Source organism: Cryptomeria japonica, chromosome 5, assembly GCF_030272615.1.
Source record: "Cryptomeria japonica chromosome 5, Sugi_1.0, whole genome shotgun sequence".
In the NCBI taxonomy this organism is placed as follows: Eukaryota; Viridiplantae; Streptophyta; class Pinopsida; order Cupressales; family Cupressaceae; genus Cryptomeria; species Cryptomeria japonica.
The window spans coordinates 923,480,731-923,498,528 of NC_081409.1; the positions used below are offsets into that span (position 1 = coordinate 923,480,731).

A 17,798-nucleotide genomic window follows, 5' to 3' on the forward strand; every position below is an offset into this window, starting at 1 on the left:
GTGAGAGCCCTATTTTGGGCGATGAGCTTAAATGCTTAGTGGGTGTGATGCCTTATAAATTTTGAGACCCACTACTTGGCGCCATAAGGGTTATTTTTGGTCAAACCCTAATTAGGGTTTGCATGATGTAATCTTGGCCCTTGATTCCAAGTTGATCTTGGCCGTTCATTTTATTTTTGAAGACTTTGTAAGGGGTTTGCCACCTCATTTGCAACAAAGGGAGAATTTTACGAAATTGTTGCTAGAAACTATCAAGATATTAAAAGTAACTCATTGAATTTTGGTGATTACTTGTGTTGTTTTGGAGTTTTCATGGTTTCCCTTTCTCAAGTATATTAGATTTGCTTTCAAGTAATTAGATGAACAAAATGGATAATATTGTTTTGTGGTAAAATCATTTGCTTATACCTTTTGCAAATAGATGATATCTACTTGCAGTGTAAGGTTGGTCTAAGCCGTTTGTGTGGATGTTTAACTTCGATCATCGAATATGCATTGTTCTTCTTGGTGTTCATTGATGATGTGAAAATTCTTAGCACAACCTTTGAAGATTGCACCTCCTTTGCGTAGTTGTCTAGGTTGATGAAACAAAGTGTAGTCGATTTCACCTAAACAGTCATTGTCTTTTAGAGTTCTTTAGGATTATAGTAGATTCGCCAAATACTTGTCGCCAAATCATTTGTAATATTTCCTTGAATCCAAATTTGCTTTCGTCTCCTTAAAAGATCGTTTCACCTCACTAAGTCCCCCTTGGATTACCAACATACATCGAGCCAAATGAGCTCATATCCAACTCAAAGTCGAACGTTCGCTGTAGGAACCTTGGAATCACTTGTATGATCTTTCACAATCTTAGCATACATAGGTTTTTGCTCAAGAGAGGATAGAGTATCCTTTGGAAACTTTATTTTGTGTTGGTGTGGTCACAAAACATCCATCAACAGGCTCCACAACTCAAAATATAGCTATATCATGGGAATGCTATTCATGTCTAGTTTCAAGAATTATAATTTTTGAACCAGTATGGTCTCCTACCATGTTCCGGAAATCTAGCTATTTCCCAAGTCTTATCACTGTCTTGAGGGCTTTTATAATCACTTTTATAATGCATTTGATGTTACATCTTGGCTGAAATATTGATGATAGAGTGTACCATTCTATAGTATGCATTGAAAATGTAATAATTTAAATCTTGAGAGATAAATGTATGTTGACATCACTTGGCCTTACACAGGCCTGAATTGGTCCTCTGATTTATTTAATTCTCTTTTTAAATTTTTTTCCTTACACTTATTATTATTTTACATTCACTGGTACATGTAGGTACATATGCATAAATGTTTAGATGAATGTGTGTGCGTATGCATGCACTTGTGCATGTGTGATGCATTAGGAAACGTAGGTAATCTAAATCATGATTTTGGATATGTATAAATTTTATGCAGGTGAACCAAAGGCAATACCTTGGACTCATGCCACTCCATTAAAGGCAGCCGCTGATGCTTGGGCACATACGGATATTCGTTCAGGTGATGTTGTATGTTGGCCAACAAATCTGGGTTGGATGATGGGCCCTTGGCTTGTTTATGCATCGCTTCTAAATGGAGCTTCTATGGCTATTTACAATGGGTCTCCAACTGGTGCTGGTTTCACTAAATTTATACAGGTATTGTAGCTCATTAGCTTTGAATGGTGTTTGCATGTTCACGTTAATGAATTGTTAGTTTTGGATATAACTGTTAAATTTGATTCTGTTATTCATGATATTTCTTCTGTGTGTGCATGAGGCCAAGATTATTATGGAACCAGCTACAAATATAATCCACAATAACAGTCACACTGGGGAAAGAATCTGAGACTCACAAGAAATTTATGTATTATTAATTCCTTTCAAAGAATCGCTGCTTTTTCAAACATAATCAATGCTTTATAAAACTGATCGCTACATTTTTATTTGTATGTTTGCTGTCTTCTTTCGTCTTATTTGTTTTTTGTCATTTATGTAACTTTGTCTCTATATGATGCACCATAGAATATTCTTATTCCCATTTTGTCTTCATTAAAGGTAATTACTCCTCCATCCATTGCTTGCCACTTAAAATATAATCACTGCTTTATGAATATAATCATTGTTTTATGCAAGTTACTGCCTTAATAAAGTAATCTCTGCTCTTTAAAAATAATCATTCCCTAAATGAATTTAATCGCTGCTTTAGACTTTCAGTTTAGTTGCTATGTATTAATATTGGCTCACAATATATCTGCCTTTCTAGTTGCTGCCTCATTATTACAAGAAGATTGGTCACCTTTTTTATTTCTGGTATTTATTATCTGAGATATCTTAGTCATAACAAATTGCCAGCATATATATATTCTTGGCAACAATGAATAACCCACATCAATAATAATGATGGCAGCTATTTTATCCGTACTATTTGCTCTATGAACTCTTTGACATCATTGACAATCAATCCAACAATCTTGTCCATATACTTTGACATCAACGATAATATCTTTGCCAACAATCTCCACCGAGTGCCTTTGACATCATTGACAATATTTCCAACAATCTGTTCCATTGAAGCCTCAGAATGCATCTATATGTGGTTATCGAAACCAAAGAGGGGGGAAAATTAAATACAGTATGGCCTCAAAGGATGTCTAATCATACAATGTATGGGGATGCTTTGTGAGAGACTACTAGAAGAAGCAGGACAAAGTGCGATTATTTTGCATATGTTGTGGACCCAGGGACCATGAAGACATTGGATGTCCAAAGCAAAAGGCCAACATAAACTTGATTAATGTTGATAAAAAAAATGAAGTACTTGCTACTATTCATGCCCAAGCAAAGAAGACTATGTACCCAAACCCATGTACACAAATAGAAAGGTTTCATGAAGCAAGGGCTGAAACGGAGAATACTATGGCTAACAAATGATGCCACTGAAATCCAAATGCAAGAATGGTAACGAATCAATTAAAATCCAAGAAAAATATTGCATGGCAAGTTCTTCAAGCTATTGTACCAATTAAAGTAGTAGATTTATTCCAAAGTATTCAAGGGAGAATGAAATGGTGCATGCTATGACCCAATTGGAATCTAGCGAGAATGAAGATCCAATATTGTGTTAATTTTAAGCAATCAGATTTTAATCTTAAATAATCAGGTTATAACAGAACAGAAACAGCAATAGAAACACAAAACAAGACACACCAATACCCTGGGAAAACCTCCCTCTTGGAGGTGAAAAACCCAGCCACAAAGTACAATGTGTATTATCTCAAATGTAGGCAATTTCAAGGCAAGTGTGCTTATCTCAGATTGCTGTTCAACCAGCAAGATAGCAGATCTGAATTCCTCTTTATGTGATAATGGAGATTGCAGCCCTTATCATCAGCATCAAATTCGCTCAAGGCAAGTCTTCATTAGCTTCGCAAGATCTTGATAGCATCACCTAACAGCCAGCCTTCACACAATGGATGAGGAGCAAGTTCGCACAAGAGAGAGAGAGAGATCGCCAAATGTTGGAGAGCAGGTTACATGTGTTTGACAGCCTTAAGAATGATTCGCCTTTTATGTGAATTGATTCATTATGCTATGCAAATGACTTGCTTATATACTTGACTTGTGGTGTCAAGTCTCAAGTCGGCCTGCCTTGTTAATTGAATAATAATATTATGTATGTATATCGTCCAAATAGGTCTTGACCTATTAAGACGTTATTGCTTGATTGCCTTTACCACACGCCACATGAGTTTGGGCCCAGCCCAATTACATAATCGCTCAAAATACATATTGGGCCTACCCTATCTACAAGTTACATTCAATATAGGACCACAAGTTACATCGCCCAATTAGGGTCAGACCAAATTTCAAGTTACATTTATAGGGCCTATCCTATCCACAAGTTACATTATAAATAGGTCTTTCCCAAGCAAGACATAATTACAAGTTATATGTATTTGGGCCCAGCCCTAAGTTCGATTTACATAACAGATAATACATGTGTATTTTAATTGTCATTGGCAACATTAAAATACAATAGATAGGTATCCGAGCTAGCTACTATGTCAACATATTGAACCTTTGTTGTCAGGTGACCAAGTGATCCATCCAATGTTATTGACAGTAAATATGGCGAAGAAACTAGCGGTGGTGAATATGGTGATCCTTGGAAGGAATATCACCAATACAATTGTTGATGGTGAGTCTAGTGTAAATGTACTTCCAAAAGACACTTGGAGAAGTTTGGGCAAGCTGACCATTTGGCCTCCATCTTTTCAATTGGTATTGCATATCAGCAAGATATCAAGGTGTAATCGACATAAAATGTCTATTGTTATATTCGATAATATTTTTTATCTACCAATGTATTAATTGTTTGCATTAAGTGGGTTATCACTCTTGGGTAGTTAAAGTGTCAGTTGGTTGACGGTTTTGTTCCTATCGACAATTTTTGGGTCCTTTAAATATGTTGTGTGCCACCAAGGAGAGGTGTACGGTATAGTCAGATCTATTGTAATACTTGGCTGACCATCTCTAGTCTTCTCTATAATAATTGCATGTGTGAATAAAAATATATTTTACTATTGTGTCTGGTATGCATTGTCATACATTATTATTTCTTGTATTTAATTTATCAGTTGTAGTAGTAAACATTTTGGCGTCGTTGCCTTAAAAGAAATGGGGTCAACCTTGAGTGATTCATGCCTATAGACCCCATTAAAGGTGAGAAGAGGCCACAGGGTGGTCAAGACCAAGTGATTAGGTGATCCGCCGACCCTCGGTCGGAGGGAGCACATGGACGAGTCAGAGCTTGGAAGTACTCAAAGTGTTGGGATGCTGGAGTCTATAATGTACCCGAACCGTTCAGTTCACAAACCCCCTCCTCGGCAAAATGCGAAGACCACAAAAAGGGCGTATGGTGGTGTTTGTGCCAACCGTAGGGTGAGGTTGGTGCCAAGCTGTACTGTATGTACAACCCCTCCGTTCGTGTAATGGATTTGGACGCCGAAACTACTTTCCTTCGGCCGCGTTCAACTCCACAAATATTTTATAATGTGTAGTGCCAAATATACCATATAATTAGATTAACACAATTTGGCACGAAATGAACACCAGACATGCAAGTAGAAATTCTGACTCAGTAATGATAGCACTTCAGATTACAATAATCTTGGACTGAGGGCAGAGTAGAGTAGGGTGAGGAGTTACTCCCACCGAAACTGCGGATGCCAAGTAGGGAGGATCTTCCACCTCCGAAATGGCTGACTACAAAACTCCTACTAGAATTTGCACATACAAAGAAAATACCAAATTCACACATACCTACAACAATGACTAACTCGGCCATATATATGGGCTCCAGGGAGTTTCTCAAAGGGTTACAAACAGGCCGACACCAAAAAGTTTATAACGAACTAATTAATAAAAAGGGCCCCAAAATATATTTTTAAGTACGAGGCCGTTCAATAAATTATTTAAATTGACTATTTAATTATATCGGGGACACTACAGTCCTCCCGACCCAAAAATTGCTTGCCCTCAAGCAATTGTAGACTCCGATGCTCCCCGATCTGTTCACTCTCCCAGACGATGTCATCATGTCTGAAGATTGCTGTCATAACCCTTCTTTGGACATTGGATTATTGTGATTAAATAAATACGATAATTAAAACATTTATTAATATTGGAAAATCATCTCATTTATGAGACTTCACGATTTTCCTCTAATATATAATTATTAATGTTTATTATTATTTTTTATGATTATTATTTATGTTATATATGATCATTATTTATTAATAACAAATAAGATTTTATATAAAATTTATATTGCTTAATATTAAATTCACATTTATCAAATAATAATAATATAAGTAATATAAATAAATAATAATAATAAAATAAATATCCGGTGAGTGCATACGAGTAAAGATAACTATGATACATGAACGATATGCCAAATCGATGTTAAGATAGCCGTTTTACACTATTGATGGGTTGGCCATTTCAGAATTGTTTCTACATTAGCTGGACATGGAGACAATTAAAATCGATAAACAATTAAATAAGTTTAAATTAAAGATTTAAACTAATTAATAAGAAAACAAGCATGATATCAAGGAACCATTAATACCACTTCTGGTCATCATCAAGAAAACTATGATGTCAAAGATATAGGATCAACAGATACGATATTGGCACCGTCAATTATTCATATGCAGTCTTCATACATAGCAATACACTCAGCTACGTGGTGAACACATGTAGTAGAGTCAACAAGGAAAGAGGAATATAAACACCATCGAAACAATGATTGAGGAGGCTATCATATTTAAGGATGCCGTAACATATACAAACTATAGTTGGCAACTATATTATTGCCGACAATGATTAATAACGATGCCTCAAGCAAGGAGGCAAATCAGCATCTAATCGACATTATTATGAAGATAGATTATGACTCAAATATAATGATTAGAAGAATCAGTGATAACAATGTTTCAAAGATCGATTATGATCATACTAGGTTCAGGCATGAATCGATAGCAATGGAAGTTATTATAATAATTGATGATGATTGAAACGATATCCAAGCTAGTGCGAACGCCAATAATTAGTTAGTATTAACTATTGATTATCATATCCATCCACCCCTCTGTATCTTATGAAATGGCACGATAATGACTAAACAATGATTATGTCTAATCGCTGACAAACGGAGAGTTATATTATATAAAGGGATGCCTTATAAATAAGTGGAGAAAATAGGAGGTTTAGAAGGGAGATTAAGAAGGATTTTCACCAGAGAAGAGCGCACTAATACCCAAAGGACAAACCGAGACCTAGGAAAGAGCTTCAGACAGGCCATTCAGATATAGAAGTAGTTTATCAATAATTACGTCTCAAATTTTATGAGAATGATACCTTGGACAGCGTATGGGTGAGAAAGATACGTCTTATGAAGTGGTGCAATCTGTGTTATCTTTGAGAGAGTGCGATCCAAAGAAAATGAATTAAAATATTAACAAAACCTTAATAAGAATATGGAATGATTAAAAATGAAGGGGTGTAATTTGTTAAAATACAATGGGGAGTTGCATCTGTAATAAAGAGACGCATTCTTTGAAAAAAGATTACAGCTGTTCGATTAAGTATAAGATATCATTGGTAACGAATGATGGAGGGGGAGAGAAGTAAGAAAGAAGATATATCTCATATGCCAAAGAAGATATATCTAATATGCCAAAGAAGATATACGAAGAACTTCGTATCAGATTCATGAAGAGAATTTGGACAGTTTTAAGGGTAAAATAAAGAGCTCCACTATAGCAAAATTTAAGACGAGAGTAGTGTTGCAAACCTATACCAGATTGGTAGATTGATAGCAATGATTGTAAAGATAAGTTCTATCTTTCATACTATTCTTAGAAATTTTAAGTCAAATATTATAATAAAATGTTCTCGTATTTGATAAAATTATATTTATATATATATTACAGTTATCACCTTAAGTTGGAATTGTTGTCTCAGGTTTAAATTAAGGAAAATCCCAAAGAGGGACATTACAATTGCCTCCATCCGTCTGGCCGAAATTTCCCTCACGCCACCATTGGACATTCCCCGTAGTACCACCTTCTTGCCATCCACTTCGAATGAGAGTTCCATCTTCTTAAAACTTTGTGTGTACTGGTCGAGGGTCTCCATCCATTGAATGCCCAAGATGACATCTGTATCATCCAAATCAATCAGGAAGAAATCATCTGTCACTGTGTAGTTCCCCATGGTGTTGCTAAGTTGTGGAACCAGATGAGTACATGACAATAGATTTCCTCCCGCCACCTTGACTTCGAACCCTTCATGCTCCTCTGTATGCAAACCCCTCCTAGTGACGAGTGATGAGTTGATAGAGTTGAGAGTGGCCCCACTGTCCAACATGACTATGACCAGTTACCCTAGGAGTGTAACGCGAACCCGAAACACACTGCATTTTGGAGTGCTGGTCAGAGCGGCAATGGCACCTCCCCCACGGACCATTGTGGAAATTCTCTTTACATGATCTATGTTTTCCTTAGCCTTCCCTGTGCTTTGTTGACCATCTTCCTCATTCTCTTCTTCGTTGTCGGACACCACTTCAATGCTTAAGCATCGGTGCCCTAGTTCCCATGGCTCCTTGTAGGTAAAGTAGAGTTTCCTTCTTCTGAGATCCTGCCTTGTGGCTTCATCTAATGATGGCTTCTTTGGGGCTAGGGGTGGTTTGTCATGTGAGTAACTTTCGGAGGAAGAAGATGAGGTCGCCATGTCACCCGCCTTCTTAATCGCTTCAGAGAGTGTGTTGGGGTTGAACCCTTTCACCCAACCCTTCAGTAGTTCCATCAACTCGTCCATGAATAAGACCACCAATCTCCTCTCCGAGATATTTGTTACTAACACGGATAGTCTCTAGAATTTTGTAATGTAACTGTCCACCGGGTCTAGATTGCTTCAGTTGAGCCAACTCTTTGAAGTTGAGTTCAAGATCTCTTTTGTTAAAACGGTCTATAAGCCTTTCCGTGAATACGGCATATGAAGTTATCTGATCGTGGCCGAGGGTGACCATTCCATGATGCGACCATTCGTGAGCGACTCCTTCCAGGTGAAGTGCAACAAATTTGATAGCCTCATCTTCAGGCATTGGGTTAAGTTGGAAATAGGTATCTTCTTTCTGTACCCAAGCTCATGCTGAGGTTGCTCCGGTCCCATCAAAAGGTGACAAATTAATCTTACCAACCTTCCGTTTGATATCATTGTTATAGTAGCTATAATAGCCATGACTCTGCTGCTTAAGTATTTCATCCGGAGCTCAACATAATCCTTGAAGGATGTCTCCCTCGAGGTTTGCATCCCTCTAATCTTGATTCAATTGTGCTTGCAACTCTTGGAAAGTGGGCTCTTGCTCCCTACGCGGTGCTTCAGTTCTTTGGGGAAAAGTTGGCATCAAAGGTCGGGAATTTGAACGCTATGGGTTTGACCTTCCAGTGATTGAATTATCGTTCTCTCCATTTGTTTTTCTCGATGCCAATTGACACAATGTATTTCCCATGAGTTTTTGTCGTTGTTCCCCTCTGATCATTGTTCCGTTGAGTTGAGCTTGGCTTCTGGTTAGCTCCCTTAATACTGCCATAACTTCCTTGGCAGGATCCTGTGGTTCCCCATTCTATCAGCAAAACGGTACCTCCTTCTGGTGTACACCTGCATCCGCTACCTGACAGGCTGGCAAGATCACCAGCTCTGATACCACTGTAATGTATTTGAACTGTTCAATTCACAAACCCCCCCTTGGCAAAATGCGAAGACCACAAAAAGGGCGTACGGTGGTGTTTGTGCCAACTGTACGGTGAGTTTGGTACCAAGCCGTACAGTATGTTTTAAAACTCGTGGACTTGCCACGGACTCACCACGGACTCGCGAGTCCATGGGAGCCACGAGTCGACTCGCCAAGGACTCGCGAGGCAAGTCCTGCCGAGTCCATCTGAAAGACTTGCGAGTCTTTTGCATGGACTTGCGAGTCTTTCAGATGGACTCGCGCGACCCAGAAAAAAATAAAATTGAGTTTTTTAAAATTTTTTTTGTCTTCATTTGGCATAACTAAGGGAGTGAAAAATAAAAGAAAAATAACACCCGACGCCTTTATAAAATAATTAAAGTATTTTTGGCCTCGCGGGGCGCTGCCCCTTGACCCCAACTTGGGGGCGCTGCCCCCAAACCCCCGTCGAAAAATATAGAGGGAAACTTCGCCGATGGAAGTAGGGAAAATTTAACCTCCGAGTCTGATTAGGCTCCATATAACAGCATAATTAGCATTGAAGAAATCTTGGTATTATACATTTTAGAGTTGAAAGTTTGAAACTGAGTATGTGACATGTGTAATGTTTCAATTATGGCTCTTATGCTCTCTAAATGCATTAATTTCTTTATGTTTTTTTGTAAAACTACGATTTTCTTTTTGCCGAGTCCTTGCCGAGTCTTTCACGAGTCTTTCACGAGTCCGAGTCCGAGTCCGAGTCCAAATTTTTGGTTTGCTGAGTCCGAGATTTTCAACTATGGTATGTACAACACCGTACGGTGAGGTTGGTGCCAAGCCGTACTGTATGTACAACCCCTCCATCCGTGCAATGGATTTGGATGCCGAAACTACTTTCCTTCGGCTGCGTTCAACTCCACAAATATTTTATAATGCGTAGTGCCAGATATACCATATAAGCAGATTAACGCAATTTGGCACGGAATGAGCACCAGATGCAAGTAGAAATTCAGACTCAGTAATGATAGCACTTTAGATTACAATAATCTTGGACTGAGGGCAGAGCAGAGTAGGGTGAGGAGTTACTCCCACCGAAACCACAGATGCCAAGTAGGGAGGATCTTCCACCTCCGAAATGGCTGACAACAAAACTCCAATTGGAATTCGCACGTACAAAGAAAATACCAAATTCACACATACCTACAACAATGACTAACTTGGCCATATATATGGGTTCCAGGAAGTTTCCCGAAGGGTTACAAACGAGCCGACACCAAAAAGTTTATAACTAACTAATTAATAAAAAGGGCCCGAAATATATTATTAAATACGGGGCCGTACAATAAATTATATAAATTGACTATTTAATTATATTGGGGACATTACAAGAGGTGGATGTGTAGAGGACGCACACGTGGCCAAGAGTGCAAGGAAAGCACCAGAACGTAGCGGTCAGAATAGTTCACCCAAGTTCAACACACCTAGAAGTACTCAGAGTGTTAGGGACGCTGAAGGTGGATGTGTAGAGGACGCCTCCCTGGTTGAGAGTGCAGGGAAAGCACCGAAACATAGCGGTCGAAACAGTCCACCGAAGTCCGACACACAAGACGAATACACATGGTACCTTTCGAGTGAAATCAATGAACACCCAGGAGAAGTAGAAACTCTCGAAGTTCATAGGGGATGGATCAAAGGACGTCGTACGCCATTGCAAGACATGTATAACGATATGGGAGGTGAATGGTCAAGATGACAAGGACTACTGGTTGAAGGCATTTCCCGCCACCCTTTGAGGGATTGCCATTGATTGGTACACAGACCTCAATGCTAAGCACAAGGCGGGATGGACTGATCTAAAGAAGGTGTTCGATGAGGACTTCAAATTCCTCAGGGAGGACAACGAGATTGTGGCCGAAATCTACAATACCAAGCAAGGGAAAAATGAGTGTATGAGCTTACAATCGTAGGCTCAAAGAATTATTGAACAAGATGGAGAACCAGCCAACCGACGGGTTGAAGAAGAGGTGGTTCACTGAGGGATTGATCCCCTCCCTGTGCAAGAAGATGAAAGTAGTGCCTCCATCCTCGTATGCCATTGCTTACAATCAGGCGATGGACATCGAGAGTGAATACAAAACATCCTCTTGAGGAAAGAGGAAGACTGACAATGACGAGAGCACTGAAGGTAGTAGTGATGAAGAATCCAAAATCATACATGCCCTTCGACAGGATATGTTGAGAATGATGAAAGAATTCAAGGCTGGGAAAGGAACCAATAAAGAATGTAATGAACTATGGTGTATTGAGTGCAAAATCGAGGGGCACACGAAAGGTAATTGTCCTAGAAATATGTTTTGTGAGATTTGTAAAGTGCTGGGTCATTTAATCAAGGAGTGCCCATATAATTTGAAGGCTAGAAGTACGCAAGTACTCTTCACACAAGTAGAGTCTAGCCCATCGAAACCTCAAAATGTATCACTTGGTGGTAATGGGAATCAATGAGGGTGAAACCAAATACAATATGACTCTAGAGGATCTCCTACCATACAGTGCGGACAATGAAGTGAATGGGGACACTTCACGAGAGACTGCTAGAATAAGGACAACATACAACTATTGTGCAAATGGTGTGGACCTAGGAATCATGAAGACATCAACTGCCCAAAGAAAAAGGGTATTAATATGTTGGATGTAGAGGAACAAGATGAGGCACTTTTGGCAATCACGAGAGCCCAAATGGAGAAGGCGATGTACTCGGATGCTTGTACGGAGAAGGAACGGCTCCGAGAAGCCAAAGCTAAACTAGAACAAGTGTTGGTGAAGGAATGAGTAACGAAGGAACGAGTAACCTCCAATGGAACTGTAGGTACGTCATTGTGAGAGTCAGAGAAGAACAAAGTCCGGCAGGTGCTACAAACAACCATACCCATCAAAGTGGTAGACCTTCTTCAAACATTGCTGCAATTGAGAATAGCAATTGCCAACACAATCAATTACGACACAATCATCTATAAACAATCTAAGGCATAAGGGGAGGAGCTGACAAGAAAACCACCACCCAAAGGGAATGAGGCTAGTGATCCAATGTTGTTGACGGTAAGCATCGAGAGGAAGCCGACAATCATCGAGATGGAAATAATGGGGAAGAAGTTGACAAACACCATTGTTGATGGAGGCTCAGGAGTAAACGTACTACTAGAAGACACTTGGAAATATCTGGGAAAGTCGATGCTCTGGCTGCCAACCTTCCACTTGGTAGGTGCCGACCAGCATGACATCCAGCCATTGGGAACATTGATGGCATAAAAAGTAATGATTGGGACGCAACAATTTTTCTTGGATTTTGTAGTCATCCCGTTACAGAAGAAGGCATACGACACACTCCTTGTGAGGGGATGGTTGATTACTGCCAAGGCAAATCATAATTGGAAGCAAAACACTCTCAATCAAGAGTAATGGGAGGAAGCACATCATCGACTTGAGGAACTAGGTGGTGAGTGAAGAATTGGCATCCTCCTACTTAGAGTCGAAGGATGGAGATTTTAGGATGGAGGACTGGAAACAATGGCACCTAATGACGAAGGCGTGCTCGAATGGGAAGATTGCTCTAATGATCAGACGAGTTCTTTGAATGGATTATTTCACTGGCAGATGGAGGATTACAAAGTTCTCCACCTCGACTGTAACATGCTACAAATTGGCGAAATTGAGGAAGTGCAAAGTCCGTGGTACGACATTCATATCAGCACATCCGACGCTGGTGTGTCTAGGTTGTACAAATAGTTACCAAGGGAGTCCAAGGCATACGAATAGTTGCCAAGTGAGCCTAGATCGTACGAACAATTGCCAATTAAGCCGTACAAACAGAGGCTGCCGAGTGGGACTGGGGAAGTGTCTAAAGCGTACGAAGAAGATTTGCAGAGTGAGGATAAAAAATTGGATGTCGTACAGCCTTGTGGAGCTGACTCGAAGAAGTTAATACCATCCGCCATATAGTTCACATCAGTTGAGAGTAATTCCGCTGTACAGAAATCAACTGAGAGTAATTATGTCGTACGGTTCACATTAGCTAAGAGTATTTCCGTCGTACGGTTCACATCAGCTGAGAGTAATTCTGCCATAGGGAAATCAGCTGAGAGTAATTCTACCGTACGGAAATCAGTCGAGATTAGATTAGAGTCTGTCGAGAGTAAGTTGATCGTACGACCCATAAGAGCTGAGAGTACATTGACCGTAAGGTCCACAGGAGTCGAGAGTACATTGCCAGAATCAGATGTCGATGCTGAGGGTTTGACACCATACGCTGTACGGTTCACATGTGCAGCTGCCCATAATAGATTGGCTGTATGGACTATAGGAGCAAAGAGCCTAGCCTACACTGTACAATCCACAGAAGCCGAGAGCTTGATCTTAATACAGTACGCTGTACAGTTGGAACACATAGTCGCACAAATCGTGAGGGAAAAAGACAATATTCGAGAGCTAGGTCATACCATTTGGACGCTGTATGGAGGGGTGACACCGTATGTAAGGAAAATTTTTCAGCCATATGGCAAGAACACTGTTTAGTCCCTACGATGAGTTGTTCAAGCTCACAGAATAAACATTAAATGTACGCAAAACATATAACCAACAACTACGATTGTACTCAGAACATTAATTAAAAGTAATAGTCACAACAATATGGTAGAAAGATGTTTTCTTTTATTGCATTCCAAAGCTAGTACATCAACAACAACATTTCCATGGTTCCCTTACATTGTACTTATATAAGTCACGCAGCGGTTGGCAGAGATGTCAACTGTCACAACTGCCGACTCACCTGTACGGGAACTAACGACTGTCTTATTACACAAACTATAACTTAGCAAAATATAAGTATTAGCCTAATTACTGCCTAACATCAGCCCCCCCAAAAAGTAGTCGTCTTCTGGACGACAAAGACAAAATGGGTGCTGGACAACTGAAAACTAAGACTGAGAGGGATGAGAAGACGTCCTTGGAGTGGTGGAAGATGAAGTCTGTCGTCAGGACTGCTGTAGTTACTCCGTGCGGAGCCGAAGTTCCTCTCGGCAAACAACTGGCGTTCACAAGTTTTCTTCACAATGAGAGCTGCCTCCATCAAATCCTTATCCTTCTGCTCCACCTTACATGTCAAGACCGAGACCCTCTCCTCCAATGCCTTCATCTGAACACTCTGTTCGGCCTTACGGGTCTTCTATAGTGCATTTGCCTCCTCCAGCTCAGTTTGAATCTACTTCTCCACAGTGGCAAGTTCTATACGTTTATCCAACTCTTGCAGAAGTACAACGGTCTCTTCCTTAGCAGCTCGCTGTTCAACCTGGGCCCGCTGCATCTGAAATTATAGCTCCCTGTAGGAGCTCTCCATGCCCTGCAAGGTGGGGCCAAGGCCCCCTTGGCCGTGCATGACGCGTGTACCTCGCCAGGCTGCCACCATCTCAAGAGTCTTGGCTGTTGGCCATCCATGGTGGACAAACTGTTGTGTGAACTCCTCTTGGCATTCGGTGGTCATGAATGCCGGAAGCTTCTTTGCTTCTGGTAGGGCTCCTACATCTACATGTAAGGCTAGGTCAGCAATGTTGGGTGCTACCTCTGTAAAGCCTTGCAGCTCTGTCATGAACCGTCAAATAGAGCCGACAGGGTCCTGCACGTTTGGCTGTGAGATGCAAAGACTTCCAAATGAATCCTTCCTTGGTGATGACTCTGGTTCCCTTATCTTGTTATTCTTGGATTGGAAGCTCTCATCCTCCACATTGATAATACTCCGTGTATGCTCCTATTCGCTCTCCCTCATCCTCAAGGTTTGCTCGATGTTCCCAATCTCTTCTTCCTGAATTTGCGCCTTGCCAACTGCCATAGTGAGTGGTGAAGGGGGCGGGGGTGCGTGGGGTTCAAGGGCAAACTTTCCCAACCAACTATCCAGTGATGCATCCGCATCTTGTTCTTGATCAATCTCACCTACCACGAGAGCATCCAGTACAACTAGTTCCTCTTGCAATGGCCCTTCATCTTTATGTACGCCAGGGGCTTGATTACATGCTGGTCAACATCGACTAGGTGGAATGTTGGTGGCCAGAGAGTTGGCTTGCCCAGACCCCTCCATGTCTCCTCCGATAACATGGTCACTCCGGAGCCGCCATCAACAATGGTGTTTGTCAATTTCTATCCCATTATCTCCATCTCCACCATGGCCGACTTCCGACCAATGCTTATGGTGAGAAGCATGGGATCTATAGCCGACGTATAAGGTAATTTTGTTGCCGCCATGGGATTTGCGCTAGATGGTTTTGCTGCCGTCTAACAGTCTTCTTGGTTGGCAATGTTTTCACCGACTACATTTGTAAGTGCCATCTTCAATTGTGGCATTGTTTGCAAAAGGTCAGACACTCGTACGGGTACAGTGGTTTGCAACATCTGTTTGATGATAGTTTTCTCGGACTCTGACCGGAGTGGGGTGTTGGCAGTGTTGTGTGAGGTCCTCTGTTCTTCCACCATCGCCTGTTCCACATCAGCCTTGGCTTCCCAGAGTCTCTCTTCCGTACGGGGATCGGGGTACACCGCCCTCTTACTCTGCAATCTTGTGATTGCCAGTACCTCCTCGTCTAGCTCCTTCACATCCAACATATGTACTCCCTTTTGCTTTGGACAATTAGTGTCCTCTGGTTTTTAGGACCACACCATTTGCACAACAAACCTCCACCATTGTTCCCGCTTTGACATTCCCGAGCAAAGTGGCCCCACTCATTGTGTTTCCAACAATGGATCAAGGGCCGCCCCTTTGCATCGTACTGAATTTTGCTTGTTGGCGTGTTATTATTGGAACGGTTGTTTCCGTGCCGATTATTGCGGTATCCTCCTGGTGAAGCCTTCGAGTTTGCTGATTGTTTGGGTGGTGTAGCTTGCTCGCCTGGAGTGTAGAGCACTCGTGTGTTCCATGTTTTTAAATTGTACGAGCATTCCTTAGTGGAATGGCCCAGTACTTGACATATGTCACAAAAATCTTTCCTCGAACATGTTCCCTTCGTATGCCCTTCTGCCTTGCAATCGGTGCACCAAAGTTCTTTGCCGTCTCTGCCACTCTCCTTGTTAGCCTTCAATTCTTTCATTATCCGCAACATGTCCTTTCAGAGGCCTTGTACGGTTTTGGACTCTCCGTCGCTACTTCCGTCCGTACTGTCATCATTACTTGCCCTCCGTTTCCCCTTCGATGTTTTACTCTCGCTTTCAATATCCATTGCTCGGTTATAAGCTTCATCATATGACGACAGAGGGACCACCTTCATCTTCCGCCTGAGGGATGGTACCAGCCCTTTGACAAACCATCTCTTCTTCAGCCCATCTATCGACTGGTTCTCCATTTTTTTCAATAGTTGCTTCAACCTTCGGTTATAAGCCTGGACACTTTCACTTTTTCCCTATTTGGTATTGTAAATTTTTGCCACAATTTCATTGTCGTCACGTAGGAATTTAAATTCCTCTTGGAAGGCCTTCTTCAAATTGTTCCCTGATGTTTTATGCTAGGCATCAAGGTCCGTGTACCAGTCAATTGCTATCCCTCGAAGGGTGGCTGAAAATGCCTTCAACTAGTAATCCTGGTCATCTTGGCCGTTTGCCTCCCAGATGGTTATGCATGTCTTGCAGTGTCGTACGAGGTCCTCTGACCCATCTCCCATGAATCTTGGAAGCTTCTATTTCTCTAGGGTGTGTGCCATTGTGTTTGTCTGGAGGGTTTTATGTGCCGCCTGGAAGGTATTATATGCCTGGAAGGCACCATACGCGTTCGAGCGGACTGGGCCGTATTGCTTCGTCCACGAGCTTTCTATGAGTCCACCTACGTCCTCCACGCTTTGGTCACCCTCACTCCTATGCTCCCTCCTTCCTGGGGTTTTTGGGTCTTGTTGATGTGTTTTTCATGCACATGCGAACACAGAATAAAATACCTAAAGGTACCTTATCCTCTCTCGAGCAAAGTTTCCCGACTGCTGAAGATCTCGTCGAAGGATCAGTCGAGGCAACTCCAAGGTTCTTGTATGTAGGTTCTCTACTCGTGGATAAGCTCTCTGTGGTATGATGTGATTTTGCTGGAATCACAAGGGGACTTACACTTGACGACCTAAACGTCTGATTTGCTTTGAATATTACTGGAACACAAGATTTCACTAGCCTAGATTTTTGAAAAAAGGAAAAAAGGATGAGGGTGAGGGAAGGATCTAATTCTGACACTAAGAATGTAGGAGCAATGAATGACCTTTGATGAAATTCTAACTAAGTCTTGTCTTGAGATCCCAGGACCATCTCCACAAGGTTAGTGCGATCTTCGGAGGAAAGCTTTATGATGTTCAGATCATCGCTACAAGCATAGACACTATCAGCCTGATGCATATCAATGAAGAAGCGACAATTGAAGTTAAGCTTAAGCTGAATGATTTCAGTTGACTACACAAGGCAAGTCTGCAATCAACAAAGTGCTAGTAGTATGGATATACA

General features: G+C 41.2%; 1 protein-coding gene across 1 annotated transcript in view; it reads left to right on the top strand.

The window, feature by feature from the left end:
• The window catches only part of LOC131066255 (hexanoyl-CoA synthase), a 179,793-nt gene that overhangs the window by 91,056 nt on the left and 70,939 nt on the right, over nucleotides 1–17,798 (top strand). Inside the window, exon 8 of the mRNA XM_058000981.2 lies at nucleotides 1,446–1,666. Coding sequence (XP_057856964.1) covers nucleotides 1,446–1,666 — 221 coding nt within the window. The remainder of the gene's footprint in view (nucleotides 1–1,445; nucleotides 1,667–17,798) is intronic.